Raw genomic sequence first — 25,913 nt, 5'->3', positions numbered from 1 at the left:
AAATAAGGATATATGACTAGTGATGACTTGAGAGACAATGCATTTTAAAATATATACATAGAACAACACATCACTTTAAAATGTGTTCTAAGCTGTGATCATAGATGAGCCTCTTAATGAGACAAATCAAAATTTGAGTTTGTGTGTGTACAAATAAGTTGCATGATGAGTTAAATCATGAGCCTACTAAACAAGTCTATTGCTGAGCTTATAAATGAGTTGACTTGTGAGCTAGTTAAATGAGCTAACTTGTAGCTCACAAATGGCTTGACTCTTTTGCAGCCCCTATGGTTGGTTAGGCCCACAAATACGATTTTTGAATATGATATGTGCTTTTTAAGTCATGGGCTAGAAGTCTATTTTCCCTCTTTAGGTGATGATTCTGTGTAAAGATGCAGCAATTGTGGAGGCACAGTGCGACCTTCGACTGATGCAGTGGTGGCGGCAGATGGTCTAGAAGACATTACTTCATCTCAGGTTTGAGGTATGGAGGGGGCTAAATGTTGGGAGCCCAAGATTAATGGATTGGGCTTAGAGTTGAGTGGGGCAGGGATAATACACATATTTCGAACTTGGTTCAACTGATGGGTGGTATTGGGCTTAAGTCAACTATATTTAAAGGGAAGCCCGTTCCAACTAACTTATCTCCTCTGGAGCAGGCCCAAGACACATCTCAAATTCTCAGGCTTTGCAAGTTTCTTCTGTTAGATATCAGGCCCAAAACCCATTGAAGAAATTAATGAGCAGCCCATGGTTTCAGGTAAACCTCCTCCAAAGCTTGGGTGAGGCTTGTGTGGGGGTGGGTGTTGAAATGGATGGGCACAACAGACTTGGTCTTGGGCAGCAAAGGTGGAAAGGGAAGGGATATTTTGAAGATAGATGAGTTTACTGATGGGGTTCCTATGGAGGTTGGTTGTCGAGAGGTACTTGTGGATATGACTGAATTGGGAATCAAGAATGTGCTAGTTCCAGTAACGACAAGGTGAGGATTGATGGGTAAAAAAGTCATAGATTGCTGAAAATGCAGCTACATCAAAGGTTTACACTTGTGGGAGGTGGTAGAGTAAGGAAATAAGGGGTTGCTCAATTGAGAAGCTTCTCAAGGCAGATGGGAGGCCAGTTAAGTTCATCAAAAAATGCAGTGTTGGTAATTTTTACATCGAGGATTTGAATGGGTTGAAGTCATATTGAAAAAGAAGGTTAAGTGGGGAAATTCTGTTGGAGAAGAAGAAGTGGTGTGATGTTTCAGATGAGGGTTGTTTTGTTAGTGATTTTGATTGTGACAAAGGGCTACTTACAGGTGAAGTTCGTGAACAAATTGGTTATGGATCAGATTATTTTGGTTTATGGGGGCTCACTCCTTGCAGTATTCATCTCAACAGAGGCTTTAGAGGGAGCTCTTGGTTTGAGGGATTTTTGAATTAAAAGAGATAGAAGACAAGATTGAGCAGAATGAGACTGCTACTGATTTTGTGTTTTTTCTTCGACATGTGCTAGGTAAAAAGGTGTGCTGTTAGCTTACTCAAAAGGAAAGGAAGTCCGTCTGCTTGAATGGTGGCAAAATTAAGGCTAGGAAGGGGCAGCTGGACCTGGATAATTTGCAGTATCCAATCAGTTACGATGGGAAAGGACAGAAAAAAAGAGCTTTTCTTAGGCAGTGTTTTGTTCATGCTTAGGTTGGGTTTGGGTGGTGGGTGATGGTGGTTCAAATTGTGGGCAGTGATGGTTTGGATGGTCTTTAGTATTTGTTTTTATATTTTTTGGGGATTCTTTGTCCACTCTTGCTTGCATCTTCTCTCCTTCTTAATATATCCTCTTTTGTCATCTGAAAAAGATGTATCCAATGTCTAAGGCTGTTCATGATTTATCTCAAATTGTTACTGACAAGTTATTCTATTGTTAATATCACAGACATTTAAAGCATCTAACATTTTGGTAATAAGTAATCAGTGGATTGTTAGAACTCTTTTTTCCCTTCTTGTCTTTCTTAAAGGAACGTCTGAAGAAACTGAAGACAGATTACGGAAAGGTTCAACTTGGGAACATTACTGTTGATATGGTAAAAAACTTCCATCAATTTCTTCCAGTGTGTGTTTTTAAACATAAAAAAAAAAATCGAATTGTTCTACTTTTTTTTATTTTTATTTTGCCACCTTGGCAGAATATTTAATTATATTATTTAAATTTTATCAAATTGTTTGCATGCTGCAATTTTGAAGGTACTTGGTGGGATGAGAGGAATGACTGGATTACTGTGGGAAACATCATTACTTGATGCTGATGAAGTACATATCCTTTTACTAAGTGTTCTTTATTTAAAAATGAATTAGGAAAAATTAGTGGATTTCAGGCAAGGTTATTAGTTTTATGTATGGAATGTTGACTATTGTCTTTCAGGGAATTCGTTTTAGGGGTTTGTCTATCCCTGAATGCCAGAAAGTGTTACCAGCTGCAAAGCCAGGGGGTGAGCCTCTGCCCGAGGGTCTTCTATGGCTTCTATTGACTGGAAAGGTATGTTCTCTATGTTTAAGACAATAAGCCCTTTATTTTTATTTTTATTTTTATTTTCAAAATTTAAAATGAAATAGAAGGGACAAGGAGTCGTTATCACTAGATGGATACTTTTTACCCCATGCAAGCCATAGGATATACATATTTAGTTTATTATTTATTAAATAATCAATTTAAATATTTGATTATAATACATTTATACATTCAAATTGCTATGAAGGGGTTGCATTTGGATAGAACAACTTTGCTAACCATCTAATTATACTTAGACATAAGGTTTTACCAACATATTGGGAAATTCCAATTCATTGAAACAACTTTCCAAGATTGTCATCTTTGTTGGTAGCATAGTAGTCAAATGCATGCCTAAGCGCGAAGCGCACTGAATTAATGAGGCTGATGCCTCAGAGGGGTTGAGGCTAGGCGACGTTTAAGAGGCACAATGAGGTGCAGCGAGGCGCGAGGCGTGGCTCACAAATATTCAGATTATACTTTATTTTTTCTTCTCTTCTAATCTCAGCCATCTGTTTGTGGGGAGCTAGGTGTGGCTCACAAATGTTCAGATTATACTTTATTTTTTTCTTCTCTTTTGATCTCAGCCATCTGTTTTCTTTCTTTATTCTTTATTTTTTGCTGTTCTTATGGAATTGCTACCACTTTTTTCCGGACATATATGCTCTGCTGCTCTCTTACTTCTTTCTTCTTTTCTTATTCTTCATCTGGCCCGCTGTGCTGCTCGCAGTCTGTGAACCCTCTTTTTTAATTTTTTTTTGTTTCAATGGCCTTTTTTTTTTTTTTTTCTTTTTTTGAAATTTCTGCTCAGCTGCTGCTCAGTCTTCTTATTCTTCTTCTTCACTGCTCTGCTGCTCTGTGCCACATCATTAATGCTCCTTTTTTTCCCCTTTTTATTTTGCAGTTTTATTTGGAACATAAGCTGTTTTTTTTTTTCCCTGGAAACATTTCTTTTTCCAGCATTTCTGCTTCTGTGGTCTGAAATTTCCGGCATCAGTCAGTGCGGCATTGCTGCTACTTTTGCTGTTTTAAATTTATTATTTATATTTTTTGACTTCCCTGGTGCTGATTGCTGCTTCTATTTTGTGGAAGTTATGGCACGAACATCACATATTATTGAAAATTTGTGTTATAGTTTTCATTTTATGTCCTAATATTGAGTATTTCAATATTTTAAAATTCAAATATTAGTCCTAGTGTGTTTACAATCAAGAATCCATTATCTAGTATTACAGGCAATTTTGTTATATGTGTGCCTCACCTCCATGAGGTGCGCGCACGTGCGCCTCGCACCTCTCACCTAGGCTCCAGGTACCTTTGCACCTCAGTGTGCCTTAGACCTTTGACTAGTATGATTGGTAGGGTAGTCCTCCAAATATTCCTACAAAGCAATGTCGTTTACCCTTTTGATCCCATATTTTCTAAAAAGTCCAAATTCATTTACTTGTTTTTTTATAGAAAAAGAAGATAATTTATTAAAACTGGAAAATGGAGTACATAATATGGAGGACAAGGAGTCCTCTACAACAAGCTAGAAAAGCTATAAAAAACAATACAAAACAAGAAAAACCATTACAAAAGTGCTGCCTTCCAGTCTGTAACGAGGTCAGACAGCAGAAAACTCCTGAAGAAACTCAAGGGGTGCACCCACAAAGAGGCAAGGAAGGCCACTCTATCCCACAAAATTTGTGAGGAAGTTGATCGAATTATGAAAATCCTGGCGTTTCTTTCTATCCGCAAGGTCAAGGATAGAAAAAATGGCCTCACGTCATAGAGCTCTGCAACTACTATTCTTTCTGAAGTCCCTGAAGTTAACTGAAGAAAGTCTCTCATTTTTTGTGGAGCCACCCACTCTTCCCTAGCCAAAGAGAAAAAAGTGATTCCAAAGCTGCGATTCCATCTTGCAATGCATAAAGAGATGTGCATTGGATTCACTATTTTCACACCACATGAAACACATATCAGGACTGAGAGTCATAAAGGGTCTTCTCCTTTGAAGCATATCATGTGTGTTAATCCTTTCAAGAATCACGATCCAAACAAAAGCCTGATTCTTTCCCAACACCTTAACTATCCAAAGACAGTTGTACCAAGGAAAAGGATTAGGGGTATGGGTTTCAGTAGATGCGGAAGAAAAGACTTAGAAGTAAATATATCTGAAGATCCCCCTCCCACACTCTCTCATCCTCACTAGAAGAGGAAATGTGTTGGTTCAACAAGCAAATAAGGGTAGTGCTCATCAATCTCTTTTTCATTGATATTCCTAAAGAAGTGGAAATCCCAAGAAGAATGACACCCCTTAGAAGAAATAAAGGAACTAATAGGAGCATTATGAAGCAAAGAGAGCTTAAAAAGACGAGGAACTTTGAATTCCAACGAAATCTCTCCCCTCCACCCTTGGACACACACACATCTTCCTAGAAGCAAACTTTACTGCTAATACCTAATTTGAATTGAATGAAAGGAAAGAACTAATTGGCTACCTGAGAGACAAGTTTCCAAGGGCATGCATGAGATATGAAGCCACTGCTCCTCGCCTCCTACCCATTCCGTTTGATCCATACTTTCTCTTTATCACCTTATACAAAGGGACTCAGTTTCCAAAGGGAATCTCCAAAGCCATTTACCTATAAGAAAGTTGTTCTTGGATACCACATTCCTAGTGCCCAAACCTCCTTCAGACTTAGGTTTCCTAATCAAGTCCCAGCTAACAAAATGGTCATGTCTACCCTCCCCATAACTTGACCCAAGGAAATCACACATCAAACTCTCTAAACCTTTCTTACTCATCACATTATCTACAAAGCCCTAGTTGATCCTATCGTAGGCTTTCCCAAAGTTCACTTTAAAAAGAATACCCTTTCTGGCTCTCCTTATTCACATCTTCTATCACCTCGATTGTCGCCAACGCTGCATTTGAGATGTCTATTGTGAATAAAGTGGATTGAGGCAAGGTGATAGTTTCCCCGAAGACAACTCTGAGTCTATTAGTGAGGGCTCTAGAGTAGATTTTATAAAGGCTTGTGACCAAGCTAATCGAGCTAAAGTCCCTAACTATTCTAGCTCCCTTTTTTTGAGGGATAAGGGTGATAAAAGTGGAAATAGCACTATTGTTAACAACACCCTTATGATGAAATTCTTCAAAAAATTTAAGGATATCCGCCTCCTACTCACCCTAATTTTCTTGAAAGAAAGCCATCGAAAATCCATCCGGACCTTAGATTTAGTCTCTGCTCATGTCAAAAGTCGTTTTTATAATTTCCTCAACCTCAAATAGTCTTTCCAATCATTAAGCAAAATTCTCCATAATGGGGCTTGATCTTCCACCATTGGCCTGTTTGGATTTTCCTAAGAAAAAAGAAATTTGTAGAAGTTGGTGATCTCGACTCCTATTTGGTCTTTACCTCTCAACACTTGACCTAAGCCGAAAATCAACTCCTTTAGGTAGTTTTTTCTGCTTCTCCCATTTGTAACTTTGTTGAAGTAATTGGAGTTACAATCGTGCTCCTTAACCCATTTAACTTAGATTTTTGAAACCAACTCATGTCTTCTCTCATAAGGAGGACGTCTAACTTATTGCTAGGCTTCACCCTTCTACACCTATCCTCTTCCTCAAGGAGTCCACTCTCTTCCAACTTGTCCAGGGCAGAAATCTTGGAGAGGATCTCATTTTTAGCAACTGCGACATTCCCAAAAGTCTCCATATTCCAAACTTTCATCTTGGATTTTAGGAATTTCAGCTTTTTAAGAATTTAAACCCTCCCTAAACTTTAACCTGACACTCACTCCACCAACTTTTATCATTCTCTTGGAAGGAAGGATGAATTGACCACATGTTCTCAAAATGGAAAGGAGTAGGCCCTTGCTTCATGGGTTTGGATTTTAAAAGGAGGGTAAAGTGATCAAAAGTGGGCCTAGGGAGGATTTGCTGAACAAGATGTGGGGAAGCATTCTCTCATTTAATAGTGAACAAAAATTTGTTAATACGTGAGCAAGCCCTACTATCCCTAGAAGACCCCCTTGGTGAAACAACCATTGTCAATAGGGATATCTCTAACCCCACACTCTCGAATAAAACAGTCAAACTTCCTTATGGTCGAGGAGGTCCTAGAACACCCTAGGATTTCTTTAGAAGTGCGAGCTAACCCCACTCCCATCCCCCCCCTCCAAAAAAAAAAAAAAAAAGAAATTTGAGGACTACACAAACTAAAAATGTCCCTCAACTCCTCAAAGAGCTGGGTCCCTAAAGGGAAAAAGACTCTTCAAGGACATCCTTAATGGACGCTACTCTAGAGTCCCACACAATAATTTGACCCCCCGGTGCCCTTGATGAAGGGAGAGACCCCCAATCTCCATTTCTACTGTCCCAAAGACTTCTAATTAGGAATGAACCCAAATTCATCTTAGTTTCTTGAAGGAATAAAATGTCAAGACTAGGATTAGAGATGAGATCCTTAACCACTCTTCTTTTACCACTACTACTTGGACCTCAAACATTCCAAGAAAGGAGCTTCATTTTGTATGCAAAAAGGCCCTAGCTAGAATCCCACACTTATCATACTTAACGAATGACACCAGCCCCGTTCGCTTATTCCTTAGTTTCTTGGCTTCCTCCTTATACTCCGAATCCCCCTTCCTAAGCCTAATTCTTACCCCCCTTAAATTGACCAAAGCTAGGTCTAATTTATCTAGGAGAACTTGTGAATCTAGATTATGCCTCTCATCATTTAAAAGGTTTGAAGAAAAAGGAAAATCCTCCTCCAACGGATCCCTATACAAAGAGGAGCATTCAAGTTATTTTGAGATACCAATGGAATGGGTGGATTACTCTCGGTTGTAGCAAGCCTATCTTACATGTCCTCTAGAAGATCGTTGCTTAGACCATAAGAGTTCAAATTGGGTTAGGTTTTTGTGAGAGGTTGCATCTTGGTTTGCTGATGGATTTTGGTTTTCAATTGGATGGAAAAGGGGATTTCGATGTTTTTTCAAAGGTATTACACAGTATTGCCTATCTATTAGGTGGACGAAGGTGGGAAAGTTTTGGAGTTAGGTTTGGGGTGGAAGGTAAGAAATTTTTAGTGTATATACCTGGTGGTGGAAAAGGCATGAGGTAATGACACTTTGCGAGCAATTTTTTGAGTTGGCTAAGGAATTTTGAAAATATTTTGGAGGTGTAGCTGCTGATGGTTCTTCTCATTATAGATAGAGTTAGGTGTTGAGGAAAGGTAAAAAACAAGGGTGAGGGGGAGTGGTGAAGGTTGTAAAAGTCTAAGATCTATTTGGAAATTGGGGTAGGGAGGTTGGAAGAGAAGAGTAGTGTTGTAGATGTGGAGGTTCGATACAGAAGAAGAAGTATGGGTTCATGAAGGCATGTTCCAATGCTAACCAATCAAAATTGATTGACTAGAATGTGAAGGAAACTTGGATTCTGATTGGTGCTACTATTTTCTTTAAGGCAGCTAGGGTTGTTTTTGGGAAGGGGATCGTGAAGGGGAGTAGGCCCGGTGGTTTTTTTCTTTTCTTGGACCTGGCTCAAATAGTTGAAAAAGGAGGTGTGTCTCTCTTTTCTAAACTAGGCCAAATATTTGAGCAGGCTCAATGTTTAGATAAGTCTGATGTGGGCAGTAATATGGGGTTTAAGGGAGGACTAAATATTTTGGGCTCCATACTGAAGGAACAAGGTGATTTAGATACTTCCTTGTTGGGACCCAATAATGGGCAGGATCAAAATTCCATTCCTAGTATTTAGGAGTCTATTAGTGGGCAGGAGGACTCTGCCTTTTGATGATAAGCTTCTTACACAGGCTTCAGCTAGACCTAGAAAAACGGATTGGGTTGGATAATCCGTGGCGGATGACAAATAATACATCATTCCCATCCCAAGTATATTTTTTTTACCACCCCATGAACAAGTTATTTCGTAACATAATAACTAAAGTTATTTTAAAAATTGTAATTTGGTTATTAAACATTTAATGACCAATCTTAAAATTATATATATTTTTATTTTTTAAGATCATGAATTTAAGGCTTTTGTTTTGATCACAAGAAATGGGTATTTGGGCTTGAATTTAAGTGAGGATGTGGGATAGACATAGAGGCACATACAGTATTTCTAGTGCGAGAGTTGGGAGTGTAGGGTTGGGTCTTGGCCAATTGGGCGTATACTAATTAGTTGATGCCTAATAAGCATCGACATGTGAAATTATTTACAGATTTGGGCATTAGTTGTTAACGAATTGGTAGATATCCATCGGATAAAACCTGAAATATGCCCACCGACTCAGTTAAGGGCTGATAAACAATTTTAAAACCATATCTTACTCATTTAATGTGTGGATCAGTTATGAGTTGATTCAAGTGGGTTGGATTTGGTTTGGATAAACGGATTTTTATCCATTTCTCGAGGTCTAGCTCCAGCTCTCCAAGATACAAATTGAATTGATCAAGCTTAGGAACATAACTAGAATATAAGCAGGTTTGTTTCGAAACAAGATTGTGTTGTTAAAGGTGAGGCTACTACCAAAGAGGGATTAAAAAGTGGGATGGAAAGGGGTAAAAAATTTGAAGCTGCATGGCTGTGAATTCTGATTTTTTTTTTTTGTCCAAATGGTAATAGATTTGAGGGCAACATGGTTTATGGTTGTTGTAAGGAACAGATCATACGGGTGCGGAGATGAGGAAGGTTTTTGATGATAAGAGACAAAAATATGGTGAGTTAGTGCCAAAGATATAAGTAGAGATTCTAAAAGAGAATCTAGCATAGTGAAAGACTTTATGCCAAGAAGGAGATTGGGGGCAGCAATGGGGTAAGTAGAGGAAAGGAGGTGAAAAAATCGGGGGATTTTTCAGATTCAGGGAGTCACGATATTAGTCAGTTTGACTGTGTTGGGAGGTTGTTGTTGGATAAGATTCGAGAACAATATGGTTATGTTTCTGATTCTTGTGACGATCTAGGGGATCTATCTTATGTTCATCTTCACTTGCTAGAAGATTCGGAGTGAGTGTATTTTTGAAAATCATGGGCTGGTTAATAATTTTCAGCGTAGAGATGGAATTTTGCTTGCCCTGGTTGAGGAGATTCCTAGGGAGGAGGTAGAAACTCAAGTTCTTTTGGATAAAATGGATTTAAAGTTGACTGATTTTAGAGGAAATGAAGTGCGATTGGATGGTGGCTAAAGTCAAAAGATGAGGGGTCAGAGAGAATTGGTGAATTTGAAGAGCTCGATAAATTATGATGGAAAGGGTTTGAAAAGAGGTTTCCTTGGTTAATTTTGCCTAGTTTTATTTTGTGAGCTTAGTTTTCGCTTTTTTTTTTCTTTGATGATTTTTGTTGTTATTTGGTGGACTCCTTTTCCGTGCACGTTGTACCTTCTCTTCTTTCTATCTAATGTAGTTTCTTTTGTTATCTTAAAAAAATCGTGGATGGTATTTGTTTCAGCTGAGGTCTCCAAATTATCAACAAAGAGAATGTTGATTGAGGGAACTCTTGTGCTAAGGTTCTCATGGCTGAGGACCCTGTCTGAACTTGCCCCTTCTCAAAATGGTAACTTGCCAACTTTTTCAGAAGATGGGATCCCTGAATAGTGACTCTCCATTCCTTTGCACCTATCATTATCTCTGATGTCACTGCTCCTGCAGAGACAGTCAATAAGAAGCCGTTCATTGTCTGAAGAAAAAGGCCTGATACCACCTTCTTATTCCTTTGATGCTTCACCCTGTGATGTGGCAATTTGTTTACCCTTATTCTGATCTGAAACCCCCCTCCAAGCTGAGCCCTGACTCTCCTACAGGCAGTCGAAAGTCTTTGTAACACCTCCTTTTTTGATCTTGTACTGGTCAATTGAATGGGAGATTTCCTCCCTTGCTTTTCGGTAATGGAGCAATCTACCTCGAACCAGGGCTTCCTTATAGGAGTAAACATGCGCAGTTTTTTGTGGCTTGAAATCTGTTAATACTTGATTGGAAACTTCCTTTTGTTTGCTCAACATGCCTGTCCCTTGAATATTAACTAAGTTCAGATTTGAGCTTTTCCTTGCAAGCCCTGAACATTTCCCTTGAAAAACTAGCTTTCCCACTTTATGATATCTCTTCATTTGTTTCCTTGGATGCCAACCATATGGTGCTAGTTTAATAAACAAACGAATTTTCTTTCATGGATTCTGGTATGCAGATTGTGCTCAAAATTTCTGTGTGGATTTTCAGCAGCGAAATAAATCTCCTGAAGATGTTCACCCTTAGCCAGAGCAATAGAGTGTACTTGGGGCTATGTGGATTCTCGCCTAAGGGTTTAGTGTTTTGGTAAATAGGAAACGAAAGTGTTCAAGTTCCATCCAGCTGCAATCATATTCAGAAATGGATAAAATGTGTCTTTGTTGTCTAATTTTCTCAACAATGTGCAAGGCTCTACCATTCACCTGTTCTTATGGATGAAGAAGGTGGATTCCATTCGGACCAAAGGAACAAAGTTGAGATGCAGGAATAATGTTCTGAGGAAGACGAAGTGGCGAACAGAAGAATAAAAATAGGGTTTTAGAAGAATATTTTCTGTGTGGGGACGTGATGATGATTTTTTGATGGAGATTGCTGAATTTTGTGGAGATAATGGTTTTAGAAGGAAATACTGAAATTTGGAGAAAAATGCAGGATACAGAAGCATTTGAGACACTGTAGCTTTCCGCGTGAAGACGAGGGAGTGAAAAGAAGTGAATGGGATGAGATGGGAACAATCGTGACACAGAGCCTTATTGTGAGGAAATGAGGGAGAGAAAAGAAGGAACGAGTTTAGATGGAGACTGAGAGAGAGAGAGAGAGAGAGAGAGAGAGTGCGGAGATCAAGGTAGAAGCCATCATAATCGCTCACTAGCTGGGGGGAGAGATGGTGGAAAGAGGTGCCGGACCCTTGTGAGAAAGAGAACGCCATCGCAACCTTGAGAGAGACTACAATCCTCATCAGAAATAAATTCATTTAGTTGTTACAAAGAAGCAAAATATTTTCAATCTAGAAATTATATGAAACGTCCAAACAGATCTTATAATTTCTTGTGAAAGATAAAAAATTCAAGTCAAAAGAGACAGCGGATTGCCTTTATCATTTAGGCTGCCTATTCATTATACTTGTTTTCATTATGGATTTAAGGCAATATGCATGAATTAGACCTTGTGTTTTATAATTTATTTTTTTTAAAAAATGATTAGAGAGGGCAGAATATACAAGAAGAATAAATAAAAATGGGAAACTGGGAGAATAAAATCCTCCTTTTACATCAAAAGTAAATAATTACAAATTTCCCATTCTAGGCCCAAAAACCAAAATCAGTGCTAGAGAGTCAATCAGTCCCACTGCATGCCCTTGTGTTGCATATTTTCTATTATGTAGGATATCCAGAGTTTCTTAAATTCTTCAAAATTGTCTCTAATAGACCCATATCATATTCGGAAACATGTATAAATATTGTATGTCTGCAACTGGAAGTTCCTTCCATTTTTTTATTGCAGGAGTTCCTTCCATTTTTATTGATTTAAAAAAAAATAGACTGCAAGTCTCTACGTGATTTAAAAAAATTGCCATAAACACAATTATAACCTTGATATCCAATAGGATATATCTTTGAAGTGGAAACAGAATGTGGAATACAGGTTACCAGTTATAAGTCCCTTAATAAGGGGGGTATTGTAATCTGGGAATAATGTATCATGTATGATGTATCTCAAGGCACACTAGAATACTAGATGTTTTGTAGGGTTTTTATGCCAATTAAAATATGTTGTGTTGTGTGATACGTCAATTTCTTAATAGAACTATTATATTGCAAGCCGTGTTGTGTTTCATATGTTTTCAATAAGTGCACTAATTATGCTTGCAACTTCTCTTCCGCTTAATTCGCTAAAAATGGAGAATATTCATTCTAAGCATTGTTTCAATTAAGACTTGGTAAGCCAACTGTCAGCCCTTAATCCTTATCTTCTTTTGATGTGCTAAAGAAAACATTATCATTATGTGTAAGGGTGATGTGCCTATATACAAAATCACTTAAAAGACCAGTAGTCCCTAAAAAGTAAACAATATGAGCATCCAAAATATACAAAGTCATCAATTCAACTAGTAAGGAAACTAAGCCATCTCTCTTTAAAGAGTGAGAATCATCTCTCTTTTAAAACAGTGGGAGATGTATCTTTACCTTTGAATGCTCTTCTGTTTCTCTCTCTTCACACAATCCAAAAAAATAGTGAGGGATCATGGATGGGCCTTTTTTCTGTATGCACCTGTATGGATGCCACTCCTGGCCGAGATTACCTTTTCCACAGTTTTGGCTATAGTCCTGTTTAGTCCACAGAAAAATGGATGAAATTGAAAAAATCCTCCTTGCATTTCCTAATCATTTTCATAACCCCTCACTGTATGATTCCCTATTCTCTTTAGGATTTAGGGACCCGCCTCTTTGCTAGTATCATATTTAGCAACAATGCTTGCTTTCAATCATGAAATCTCCAAAACCATTTCCCAAAGAGTGCTTCTTGACGTTCTAGGCTTTTCTCTTGTGGATCATAACTTGTACATATTGGCGGTGACATACATGGTTTAGTTGATCCTTGTAAGCTTGGAGAGAATATACAATTACAGCATATTAATAATTAGACATACTGCAATTAAATAATAATTAAAAGATTATTTCTTTCTTGGATTGTTAATTTAAGTTTGTTTATTTTTTATTTTTTAAAACTGGGCTTAATATTGAGATAGTGGTTTTATTCTATTCTTAGTCAAAATTTTATTGACTTTTGAATATATATTATATTATTAATTCTATAGATAGATGTTTGTTTTGTTGGCAAAATTGTAGTCAGATATAGGATTGGCAGCGCTGTTTTTGTAAACAATTATTTTTGTGTCATGAAGGTTAGGAATCAGGTTGATTTTCTCTAATCATGCTTTGTTTATGTTGTGAGATTATTTAGTGGCTGACAAAAGAAAATCTAGTTATGCTTTAATTTCTCTTTTATTATTATTTTTATGGGGTGGAGTGCTGGGTTTCTTGATTTTGAATTTTCCTGGATTAAGCCTCATTTTCTTCATGAATATTTTAGGTTCCGAGTAAAGAGCAAGTAGATACATTATCTAAGGAACTGCAATGCCGCGCAACTGTTCCAGGTTTTAAATGCCATCTTAAATTGCTTATTGCTCCATTACTATAGGATAATTAAAATAATATATTTTACTCTTCTCATTTGATGAACATGCCCCTAGTGAATTATGTTGTCTTGTTAATATCTTTTGTCAATCTCAATTAAATTTCTTCCATCTCATATTGTTCAACTACTTGTTTCCTTTTTGATTCTTTCCATGATTAAATGACAGCTTGATTTAATTCCATGATCAGTTGGATGCTAGTTTTTTCCTTTCGTTTGAACCTCGCTTCTATAGATTTCTAATGTTCATGTGCATTGACCATTGATTTTGTGTGCTAGAAATAATCTTACTCTTTCATCCATGCTCGTTATTAGCATTGCAACTGTGTTTACCTGTGAAGCTTATTTTTTGTCCTTTCAGATTATGTTTATAAAGCCATTGATACCCTGCCCGTTACTGCTCATCCAATGACTCAGTTTGCAAGTGGTGTTATGGCTCTTCAGGTTGATAAAAGAACTTCTAGAATTATTTTTTCTTTGTAACTTACAGGCAATTATTTTGTTTCTCCATGTGGTTTTTGATGGTTGTCATCAATCTGAGTGAGTGCTGGATGCTACACTCATGGTTTTTGTTATTTTGTGTGCCTATGAATGTGTCTTTCATTGTGCCTAAGTGAGTTGTGTATGATATAGTTGCTAATGATTATTGATTATGTTGTATGGTTGTCCATGGGGTGAAAAGGGTAAAATGGACAAAGCATTGGCCTAACGAATCTCTTAGAACAATCTGTTTTCTGCATAATGATGATGAAAATTTGTTTTTACATGGAGCATGCTTGAAGTATGATTTTGGTATGGTGCTAGTTGCCATCTGAGAACAGTTGAAAGTCATCCAACTTGGGTAAGGGCTGGGGATTATGAGAAAGTTGAGTCAAATGGTGCCTAAATTTGGTCTGGTGGGGTGGGGGGGGGGGGGGGGATCGATACTCAGTGTTATGTTCCCGTGCTTTAGTGTTTATTGTATTTTTCTAGAAACAGGAATGCTATTGTGGGCCTTGACCCTTGAACTTAGAGGTATCTAGTTCTAAATTCTTATATCTACTCTGGATAATTAAGCTAGTAAGGATCCTTTGTCATCTCTTTGGCATAGCGTTTAAAATATTATTCCAAATCAAAGGCTAGGCCTTGAGAATCTTACCTCCAATTGACATACGATCTGGTTATTACCTATTATGTGTGGGGTGAGTTTTGTGTTCATTTTGTGTCTTCATAGGTATGCCTACCCCATCAATCCCCGTTTTTTCTTTCCACATTCCTGGGTTTTGGATGTTTTGAGGAGGATTAATCACAGCACCAAAGTATGCTAACCCCCTAGCAAACCATGAATTGGTACTGCATTCCAAAATGCAGTACATTTATTGTTTTGGAACTTTAAATCTAACGTTCCTAACTCCAAAGTTTTTAATTCAATATTATTTACATAACATATTTTTAATTACTTAAAGTGGAAAATTAATGTGTTATAATTTTATTTTTATTCGCTATAAATCTAGTATACAAATAATTTTTTTTTTTATAGCAATAGAATTTCATTAATAGTGGAAGAAGTTTCAAGGAGGGAGAATAAGAAATCCCTTGGAAAAAGTCTGGTTCAAACTATAAAAAAACTACAACAAAAATCACGCTGACCGGTTCCTCCACTCTATTTAAATCCTGAAAACTAGCCTCCCTGAAAATCCCAAACCTGACATACCATAAAGAAGCTAATACTGAATCTTTTCCCATTCCAATGATGAATTTAACTTCTTCCCATGGACCCCATAAGACTTTAAAATCCCTATCCTTCTTCCAAAGCTAGTGAATGAGACGACTAACAGGCATTCTGCTAAATAGGGGCAAACTCAACTCTCTTCCATAGTACCAAACAGTTTGTTCCATATCCACCATTCAAAATCACAATGCAAAAAATGTGAGAAGTTGTTTCGGAATCCCTATAATAAGGCACACAAATATCTTGAGAGAGAGCTTTTGAATGCCTCCCAATTTTTAGCAAGATATTGGTATTAATTTTGTTAAGCACAGACAACCAAGCAAGCACTTCTTTTTTTGGGGGGAACTTTAACCTTCCAACTAGTAGGATGAAGAGGAAAAGGAGAGTTTGAATAGGTAAAGAATTCTTATTATGATTTACAAGTAGATACACCCAATTGATCCAAATACCAAGGGCGAACATCCCTTCCCAAATATAGGTTAGGTTGCAATTGTTCAATATAGACAACAAGGAAGACAACTCCACCATCTCCCATTCATTTATATGTCTCCTAGGATGGATATTCCAAGAGGCTAGAGAGTTACATTGTCAATGAAAAAAGAAATACTTAGGTCAAAACATAGTCTAAAAAGACGAGGAAAAGAAGTGGAAAAAGAAACATTCTTGAGTCATGGTCTTTGCAGTAATGAATTTGGGAACCCCTCCCCTTCTCAAATTTAGTGCGAGGAGAGGGAAGAGAGTATATATGGGAAATTGACCTCCACAGACTTCCCAAAGAACATCTCAAACTGGCATTAGTATCCCACCCATTCTCATCCAACCCAAACTTCGTATAATTCTATGCCACAGGGTATTATCAAAGGGGGAGCGCCACACCCATTTAGCTAAAATAGTGGTGTTTTTATACATCAAATTACCAAGACCCAACCACCCCCCTCCCCCTCCTCCTTTTTGACCTACAAACCTTTGCTGAGCTCACTAAATGGTCCCTACGACTCCTCACACCAGACCACAAAAAATCTCCCATGATTCTGTCAAGCTTATTAGCCATCCCACTGGAATTTTAAAAACAGCAGAATGCTAGAAAGACAAGCCTGAATAAGCGTAATTTTATCTCCAAGAGAGAAAAGGGCTCCCTTCCAACCATCTAATCTCTTCACTACCCTTTTCACTATTGGATTCTGGAAATCTACTTACCTAGGATTCCTTCCCAATGGAACCCCTGAGTAAGTCAGTGGCCAATCCGATAAGCTACACCTAGGTCTGCAACTTAATCTAGTTCTCTGAATGTGCATTTAAGTATGTTAATCCACTCTTCTCCATATTAATTTTGAGTCTAGAAATCCTCTCAAACACTTGAAGAATACCTAAAATTCTCCTCAATGAAAGGCTGTGGTCATCATGGAAAAATATGGTATAGTTAGCGATGAAAACCCACCACCCCCTCATCCTCCACCCCTAACCTTTTAACCAACCCTCTTTCAACCCCCCTATCCACCATTCTACTTTAGACATCAGCTGCAAGGACGAACATAATGGGAGATAACGGGTCTCCTTGTCTAATGCCCTTTTGAAGCAGTAAACCTAGATTGGTGTTCACCATTTACAATGAAACGAGAAACCATACATTAGAGAAGCAACCCCTAATCCACTTGATTCAACGTTCCCTAAAACCCTTTTTCTTGAAGATCTTACCTAGGAAGCTCCATCTCACTCTATCATAAGCTTTCTCATAATCTTCTTTGAAGATGAATCCCCTCTTCTTGCTCCTACAAATGTCCTCCACCACCTCATTGGCCACCAAAACAGCATTCACTATTTATCTCCCCCCCCCCCCCCCCCAAAAAAAAAAAGCACGTTGGGCGCTTGAAATAGTATCATTGAGCATCACACTCAAACTATTGAAAGAAATCAATGTTAAAGTCGTCCAAACCTGGTTCCTTAGCTCTATCCATCCTAAAAAGCACTCCCCTCACTTCCTCCTCATTAAATGGTCTCTTTAACCAGTTCATCTGATCCTTGGAGATAGTATCCCACCTTAATCACCGGTCTATTATGGATCTCCTCTAAATACAAATTACGAAAGAAATCAGTAATAATGGATGCAACCAGATGCTAATCTTTTGTGAACCTCCTATCCCCCATATTCAGCTCTCTAGCTAATTTTTTACTCTTGTTTCCATTGGCTAACCTGTGGGAAAAAAAGAGGAATTTCAGTCACCATCCTTCACCTATTTGAATTTGGTCGTTTGCCTCCAACCCTCATTTCCTGAAAGAAATCTAGCCTCTGTACTTTTTGACAGAATAACCTCCTCCTTTCTATCAAAATCTGCCAACTCACCTAAAAGATCAGATTTTCTAATTCTATTGTCTCCAAACTCCCCCTTATTCCATGATTTTAATTTCCACTTTAGCCGTTTTAATTTCCTTGTGAATCTAAAGCCTTCCCAGCCTCTCTCCACTTACTCTCACCAAGGATCCCTAACCAAAAGATTAAACGTCGCATGGTTCAACTACATGTTCTCAAACTTGAAAAGATAGGACCCCACGACACCTTACTAGACTCCAACAAAATTGGGTAGTGATTGGAAGTAGTCCTAGGAAGTGCATTTTGGGAAACTCATCCTCCCACTCACCACATAACAAAAGTCTATCCAATCTACTAGCCACCAACAACACCCCCCCCCCCCCCAAAAAAAAAAAAAAAAAAAAAAAAAGACCAAATGAACGAAGCATTGCCCAAAGGGAGATCTCTCAACCTGCAGCCTAGTAAATGAATTAAAGTCATTGCATTAAAATGATCTCCAATGATCCACATAGGGGGAAAAAACCAAAGCTAGAGTATAGCTTTTCCCAAAAAAGAGTTCCTTAAAGTAGGTCTAGATCTAGAAGGTCTATAAACTGAAGAGACCTGTCATTGCCATGGTTTTAAATAACGGCCGTTACGTAACGGAAATCAGAGGGCCCGAAACCGATACGGGCCGATATCGCGGTTCGGAAAAAATTCACGGCCGTAACGGCCGTTACGGAGGCGTAACGGCACGTAACGGCCGATACTCCAACGTTACATGTCGTAACGTCCGTTACGGACCGTTACATGGCCGACAGGTAGCATATTCGCTGACGGGCAGCAGGCAGCAACGCTGCTTTCCCCCTCTCCCCAGTCCCCACACCCATCTGCCATTCAAAGGCTAAAAAGGAAAGTTACAAACTGACCTTGAAAATTTGTTGGCCTTCGGCAATAAGAAGGCTTCGAGGCTACCGAGCAGATCTACTCAGAATTGCAGACTTGCAGTTCCAGGCTTCCAGTTCCAGCAACTTGGCGAGTCACCGGCGACGGAAAAAGGTCTGCAGCAGCTCCGCCAGTCATCGCAGTCGGCACCTTCCTCCGCCAGTCGTCGTAGTCGCACCAGCCAGCCTCTCGATTTCAGCTTCGGAGACTCGGAGCTTGGAGTCATCTCTGGCTCGCTGCTTTTGCTTCGCTCCTTCGATTGTTCGAGGCTCCTCTGAGTTCCCTCGAATCCCTCCTCTCTCTCGGTCTGACTCGACTACAGGCCTCAGCGTATGAGACACTCTAACACCCACAGCACTTTTCATTATGTTTTTTTTGTTTTTTAAATTATATTTTGTTGCACCACAGGCCACAGCCCTTTTCATTCCTTTCATTCTGTTTATTTTTTAAAATTATATTTTGTTGTAAAATAGGTTTGTTAAATTGAATTAAAAAAAAAGTAATTTAATAGAGTAAAAAATTAGAAATCATTAATAATTATGTAAAATAAAATTTTCTTAATTTATAAATATTTTAATTGTATTATATTTTTTAAAAGATAATTATGAAAATTAATTCCATGACATAGCAAGCAATTATTAATATTATATAATTAATATTTTTTAAGGTTAGTAAATAATTAATATTTACCAATAATAATTGAAGCCTTTTTTATAATAATATTTGAATATCAATAATCCACTACTGCATTCACCATCTAAACAAAGCATTAAAATAATGTATGTACACAAGACATCCATGTGATGGCATTTTATATTATCTAGGCTTAATTGAGCTCTATTTTTCACCATTCTTAAAGAATTCCAAGGAATACTCTGCACAATTATTATAATATTTAGTCTTAGGATTTGCCAAACTTATAGAAATAAAATTAATTCATGGCACCAATTGGCTAACATACTATTTATGTCAGCTGGATAAAGTGGTCATTTTGATAAAGAAGATATCATATTCACTCCCATCTATTGAAAAAATATTAAATAATATTCATATTATAAAAGAAAAAAAAATTAAATAACATCTGTCACCCATTTTATGTTACATGTGTATCTACTTGCCATTTCTTGAGTAGGTTGACCCTGTTTATTAATATTTTTTAAGTTTTAAAACATTATTTTGACCTTAAATTTAAAATTAGGTAAAATAAATGTTTACATCTATTTTTTGTTTTTAGTTATCAAATAAAGTAAAAATTAATAACTTAATAAAAAAAAATTAATCTAATAGTTAATACATTAATAAATTTGATTTTTACTAATTACTACTAGAATTTGTAGAAAATTTTAATTTTAATCCATATACTGAGAAAATGTTTAAAAAATTAAATAGTCAATTTGTAATGTATGGATCTCTATTTGTGATGCTATGATGTATATGAAAATAGAGTAAAAATCTTTTTCACCTGTTAATTTCTTATAGTTATAAATGAAAATAAAATCAAGCTATAAAAAATAATGAAAATATCTTTTTAAAGATAAAGGAATATATTTTTTTTGTAATAAAATATCTAATATTTTATAATTTTGTTTATTTAAATATAAAAATAATAAACATTACTTATTATTTTTAATCAAATATTATACTTATTTTTACGTAATAAGTATTTAAAATTAGGACTATTTAGTACTTATTATTTAATATTTACTAAATTACTAATTATATTATTCCTGTCATTGTAGGAAGGTTGTAAGTTGTAACTTTGTATTTTCTTTATATTTTGTGTAGAGATCATCAAATTAAGTCTATCAATATGTCACGTGATAGAGGAAATGAAAACTTACCTAGTGAAGATATTGGATGGCATTTTGGTACTGCGGTAGACGGTAATAGACATGTTATTATGTGTAAATTATGTGGGAAGATAATCAAAGGGGGCATTACACGCTTGAAACAACACTTGGCACATAAAAAGAGTCAAGTAGCTGGATGCTCAAATGTGACCACACAAGTAAGAGAACAAATGATGAAACATCTACAACAGTATGCTGAGAAGAAAAGAGATAAACAAAAAAGGCAAGAAGAAGCAGAAGCCCAAATTAGAGGAGATTTTGAGAATTTGAGCGATGAAGAAGACTTGGAAGAAGAAAGTATGAGATTTGCTCGACAAGAAAGCATGCGATCACAACAACAATGGGAAGATAGACAAAGATTTCGAGCAAGAACAACTGGAAGGGGTAATATTTATGAAGAGGGAGGTGGCTCTGGCAGTGGTGCTACCAGTGGTTTCAATAGAGCAGGAGCTCGATCTTATAGTAGTCGAGAAGTTGGAGGTAGTGGACGACAATGGATCAATCCTGATGCCCCTGAAGCTAGACTAAAGGCAATGGATCCTATTTTAGAAAGAAGCAAGAGTGCGAAACAACCAAAACTCAACACAAAGTTACTGAAAGGTTTAAGAAGTAAATTAGGAAAAGCGGTTGGAAAATTCCTAATTTATAATCGGATTCCAGCGAATGTAGCTGACTCTCCATTTATGCAGCCTATGCTTGATATTGCTGCAGAGGTTGGAAAGGGGGTGAAGGGTCCATCACCCTATGAGATATCTGAAATTTATTTGGAGCAAGAGTATCAAGAAATGAAAAATTATATAGCTTCTTTTGCTGGAATTTGGAAGGAAAGAGGTGTAACACTTATGTGTGATGGTTGGTCAGGACCAACTAGAAAACACATTATAAACTTTTTAGTTTATTGTGATAGAGGCACCGTGTTTCATAAATCAGTTGATGCCTCTGATGTGCCAAGCAGAACAGCTGAATATTATTTCAGGTAATTTTCTAATTTTAATTGTATATACAAATAGTATTATGGACTTGCATGTTTTTAATTAAATAGTAGTAATTATTGAATATATAATTTCATTTCAGATTAATGGATGAGGTGGTTGAAGAAATTGGAGAGGAGAATGTTGTCCAAGTAGTGACTGATAATGAAGCTGCAATGAAGGCAGGAGGAAAATTATTAATGCAGAAGAGGCCCAATCTCTATTGGACAGCATGTGCAGCTCATTGCATAGACCTTATTCTTGAAGATATTGGTAAGAAAAGTAACGTGAAGAAGGTCTTAGAAGATGCAAGAACAATAACCTCATTTATTTACAACCACACATGGACAGTGAATTTCATGAAGAAATTCACAAATAATAGAGAGTTACTTCGCCCTGCCATCACTCGATTTGCCACAAATTTCATTGCTTTGGAGACTATTGTCAGGCATAAACAAGCACTAAGGGAAATGTTTACATCTGATGCTTGGAAAAACTCAAGGTTTGGAATGGCAAAATCAGGCCCAGCATATGATTCAAAGAAAATTATCTTAGGCAAAGAGTTTTGGCAAAAGGCCTCTGATATAATTAAAGTGCAAGAACCCTTGGTGAAAGTTCTTAAATTGGTTGATGGTGATGAAAAACCAACCATGGGCTTCATATACGAGGCAATTGATAGGGCGAAGTTGGCCATTCAAAAAGATTGCCGGTTTTACAAAGACTATTGGAAAATTATTGACAACCGGTGGAGTTTTCAGTTGCACCAAGATTTGCACGCTGCTGGTAAGTGTAAATCAAATACAATTTCTTATTATTTTAACTTTTAAATTATGCATAGTTGCATTAGAAAACTATTGATTAATATGTTTCTAAATTTAATTGTAGGGTATTTTTTGAACCCACAATTTCTTTATGGTGCCCCACCCTCTCCTGAAGTTGCTAGAGAAGTCATGGATGGAGTTAAAAAAGTGATAACCAAGTTGGTACCCGATATAGATACTCAAATTCGGGCTATTAATCAAGTAAGTATTTGTTCCATTAAATTGAATAATGAATTGTTCTAGTATTCTGTAATACTTTCAAGAATAATTATTAATACATCTAATTAATTAATTATATTTCACAATCATCATTTTTTAGTTGTTGCTATATCGAGATAGGCAGGAGACTTTTGGAACCCCGTTGGCTCAAAGGGCAGTGAAACAAACAAATCCTGGTAAATATGGCTATATAGCTAAATAATGGAAAATTACTCTATTTTCTCTCTTTGTGTTCAAATTTGACTTTTGAAATACGCTATACTAACATAAAACTCTTTTTAATTATTCATGCAGCTGAATGGTGGATTCATTATGGCTTGTGTGCTCCTGAGCTCCAAAGAATAGCAATTAGAGTTCTTAGCCAGACCACATCAGCTTCGAACTGTGAGCGTAATTGGAGCACCTTTAGCCTCATCCATACGAAAACAAGAAATAGATTAAAGTATATGAGACTACAAAAACTTGTTTTCGTACATTACAACATGAGGTTAAAGTTAAGACGTACAATGAGAAGAAGCCAACGAGAAATTGAAGAGGGTTTCAATCCTATCAATTTGGACTACATTTTCGAAGAAGATGATCCTTTAAGTCAATGGTTAGAGGAGAGAGAGACACCACTACTCGATGGTCAGGACAATTCAAATTGGTTAAATGAAGAGGTTGGTGGTACTACAGAAGGAGGTGATCAACCACCAATAAACGCGCATGATGATTCAGGTTCAAGCCCTGAACGTACACAAAGTGATGACAATCTTGGTTTGAGCCCACCAAGTGATGATGATGGTAATAGTGGTGCTGGAGCTGGGGTTGGGGGGGGGTGGCAGTGGTGGTGGTGGAGGCGGCGGTGTAGAATATAATTATGGATATGATACAGGGACATCATTTGGAAGGGATATATATCCTTCTGATCCTTATGGATTACATGACATACCTGAAAATTATGACTTGGGTATTCCTCCAGGGAACCAATCTTCACAACCCAGGAGAAGGAGGAGTGCTCGTGGTGACCCTAGCGATTCTACTGAAGATTCATATGGTGTGGTTCGTAGTTTTGGCGACTTTGGTTTAGATGGTTCATCATCACAATCATTTGGATCTCATCCAGCATATCCACATTATGCATCTCGTGACTCACATTTTTATCCCAGTGGATTAGGAATCTCAGGATCTAGTGAGTCTTCTTCTACACACTACCCAGAGCCAGCCCCTGCCCCAACTTATAGACATTATTCAGGAGAATTTTCATCACCAGTACATTTTCAAGAGCAACAACAAAATGATGCAAACTTGGGTTCATTCAACTATGTATTTCCACAAGGATGGGGAGATAATTTCCCATCCCAATCTCAAGATACAGATGCAAATTATGAAGACCCTCCACGTCATTCTTTTTGGTGGTGACATGTGTTATATTATAAATTTGTAATATTGTATTCATGTATTTTCAATTATTTATTGATATTTGATATTAATCACTTTTTAAATTCATGTATGTGTAATGTGTATATTGAGTATTAAGTCTATTGAGTATTGATTCATTTTTAGTAACTTTATGACTTAAATTAATTGATTCTTACATTTCTACATCTTTTTACTCATTAAAGTAATGTAAACTATAAAAAAATATGCTTTTTTTTGTAAACAGCGCACTAAAATTAATATAAAAATCATAATGCCTATTAAAAAGCATTTGTAGGTTGAATGAAAGCCTTCAAAATTCATTAAAAATCATGTATTAATGGATTTCATGCTTATTTTTTAATTTTCGCATGGTTGTGCATGCGTGAAAAAAATTCACGACCGTTACGCCCGCTTCCCGTTACGTAACACCCGCGTCTCCCGCGACCCGCGACACCCGCGACCGTTTCGCGACGTTACCCGCGACCGCGATTTCGAACCATGGTCATTGCCCCCTCCCTCACTTCAAATAAAACTAACAAAGGAAAAAGAACTTGTCAGGAGTATCAACTTTAGAAATAGAGCGTGAATCTTGTAAGACAAGAATACCCCTTGAAGTGCCATGCGAAGGCAAAAATTCCCAATCGCGCAATGCCCACCCCAAATTGTCTTCTCTTCATTCCCATCTATCGATTCCAATTTAGTTTATTGGATAAAAATGATATGAGGGGAATTCTTGTCCAAAAACACCTTTATCAAACTCCTCTACCTCAAGCTACCTAGACCACCTTGATTCCATTTGACTTTCATAATCTAATGCATTTACCACCCTTATCGAAACCTTTTCCATCCCCATAATGAATTGTCGATACCTAATTGTTTTGATCCTCCTAAACTTTCTTTAACCCACCTTACCATGTTCTCAACAGGGTTGAATAATTCCAAACCTATGTCTTCAAAGAGTTCTTGCGGGTCTTGGCAATCTCTCTTATCTCCCTTAGAACTAGAATCACAACGCTCCCCCTAGAAAAGTCATCTCTATGGCAAAAAATTACCAGAAAAGGCACAAGTTGGGTAGGAATGGAAACTGCCTTTACTACTTTTAATTGTGGAAGGTCCCTTATAAGAAAATCAATTTTACTAGAATGATCTGCCTTGATACTACAAAGGAACAACTGACTCAGATACAAGGTAGGCACTAAACCCATGGCCTGGGTCATAAGACAAATATCCCGCATTATTTAAAGCTTTCATCTAGTCATAGTTATGCTTAAAAGAATTTATACTTGCTTGTGCAAGATCTGAGTCCAAGTGAAGGCTTACATTCTCCATTTGTTTCTAAGCTCGATTACGTAATTTCCACCTGTTTTGCCACATACTCTTCTAGATCTCCTTCGAGAACTTTAGGCAACTGATTCAATCCTTCCTTTTCAAAGTCAACTCTCATTTGATCAACTAGAAGCTCCTTCTTTGACCCGCGCATACTACCCATCTCTTCATTTGAATCATATAGTGGATCTTCTTCCATATCCCCTTTTGAAATCAAGTTCATCATCTCTATAGGAGCTGCTGTTGAAGGGCCAGCTTGTTTGTTGTTAACATCAAGGTTTTGCTGATCATGTCTCTTTAACAGTGCATTCTGACACAGGTTCTCCTGGTGTCAGATTGTCTTGTGATCTCAATCCAACCAACACTACCAGTTTCTCTTGTTGTGATTAATAGTCCTCCATCCCAAATGCGGGCCTTGGTCGTTGTAGTTTTGAGTTTGAGTTCTTTAACATTTGAGCCCTTATTTTTAATCACCCATAACTTTTGTCTTGTTTTGTCGAAGTGGCTTGGGCCAAGTTTCTTGCATTGAGTTGGGATGCCCGGTAGGAAGAAATTCTTGTGATTGCGAATTGTTGCCGTTCTTGAATCTGTCCTTGACATTGAACCTTTTCTGATAACATCGACATAAGAGATATTCGACGAAATTCTGTGGAACAAACTTCTCCTCTT

General features: G+C 37.3%; 2 protein-coding genes across 2 annotated transcripts in view; both read left to right on the top strand.

Moving 5' to 3' along the window:
• The window catches only part of LOC131159442 (citrate synthase, mitochondrial), a 67,841-nt gene that overhangs the window by 10,039 nt on the left and 31,889 nt on the right, over positions 1 to 25,913 (top strand). Inside the window, exons 5-9 of the mRNA XM_058114354.1 lie at positions 1,994 to 2,059; positions 2,220 to 2,285; positions 2,398 to 2,511; positions 13,612 to 13,675; positions 14,075 to 14,157. Coding sequence (XP_057970337.1) covers positions 1,994 to 2,059; positions 2,220 to 2,285; positions 2,398 to 2,511; positions 13,612 to 13,675; positions 14,075 to 14,157 — 393 coding nt within the window. The remainder of the gene's footprint in view (positions 1 to 1,993; positions 2,060 to 2,219; positions 2,286 to 2,397; positions 2,512 to 13,611; positions 13,676 to 14,074; positions 14,158 to 25,913) is intronic.
• Positions 16,692 to 24,064, top strand: LOC131159441 (uncharacterized). Its single transcript, XM_058114353.1, has 5 exons — positions 16,692 to 21,482; positions 21,581 to 22,260; positions 22,363 to 22,499; positions 22,618 to 22,693; positions 22,812 to 24,064. Exons 1-5 carry the CDS (start codon positions 20,467 to 20,469, stop codon positions 23,372 to 23,374), a joined length of 2,472 nt encoding a protein of 823 aa, XP_057970336.1. The 5' UTR covers positions 16,692 to 20,466; the 3' UTR covers positions 23,375 to 24,064.

Source organism: Malania oleifera, chromosome 7 (genome assembly GCF_029873635.1).
Source record: "Malania oleifera isolate guangnan ecotype guangnan chromosome 7, ASM2987363v1, whole genome shotgun sequence".
NCBI classification, from domain to species: Eukaryota; Viridiplantae; Streptophyta; class Magnoliopsida; order Santalales; family Ximeniaceae; genus Malania; species Malania oleifera.
The sequence above is the reverse complement of the archived record's forward strand: the minus strand, read 5'-3'. Positions and strand labels throughout refer to the sequence as shown.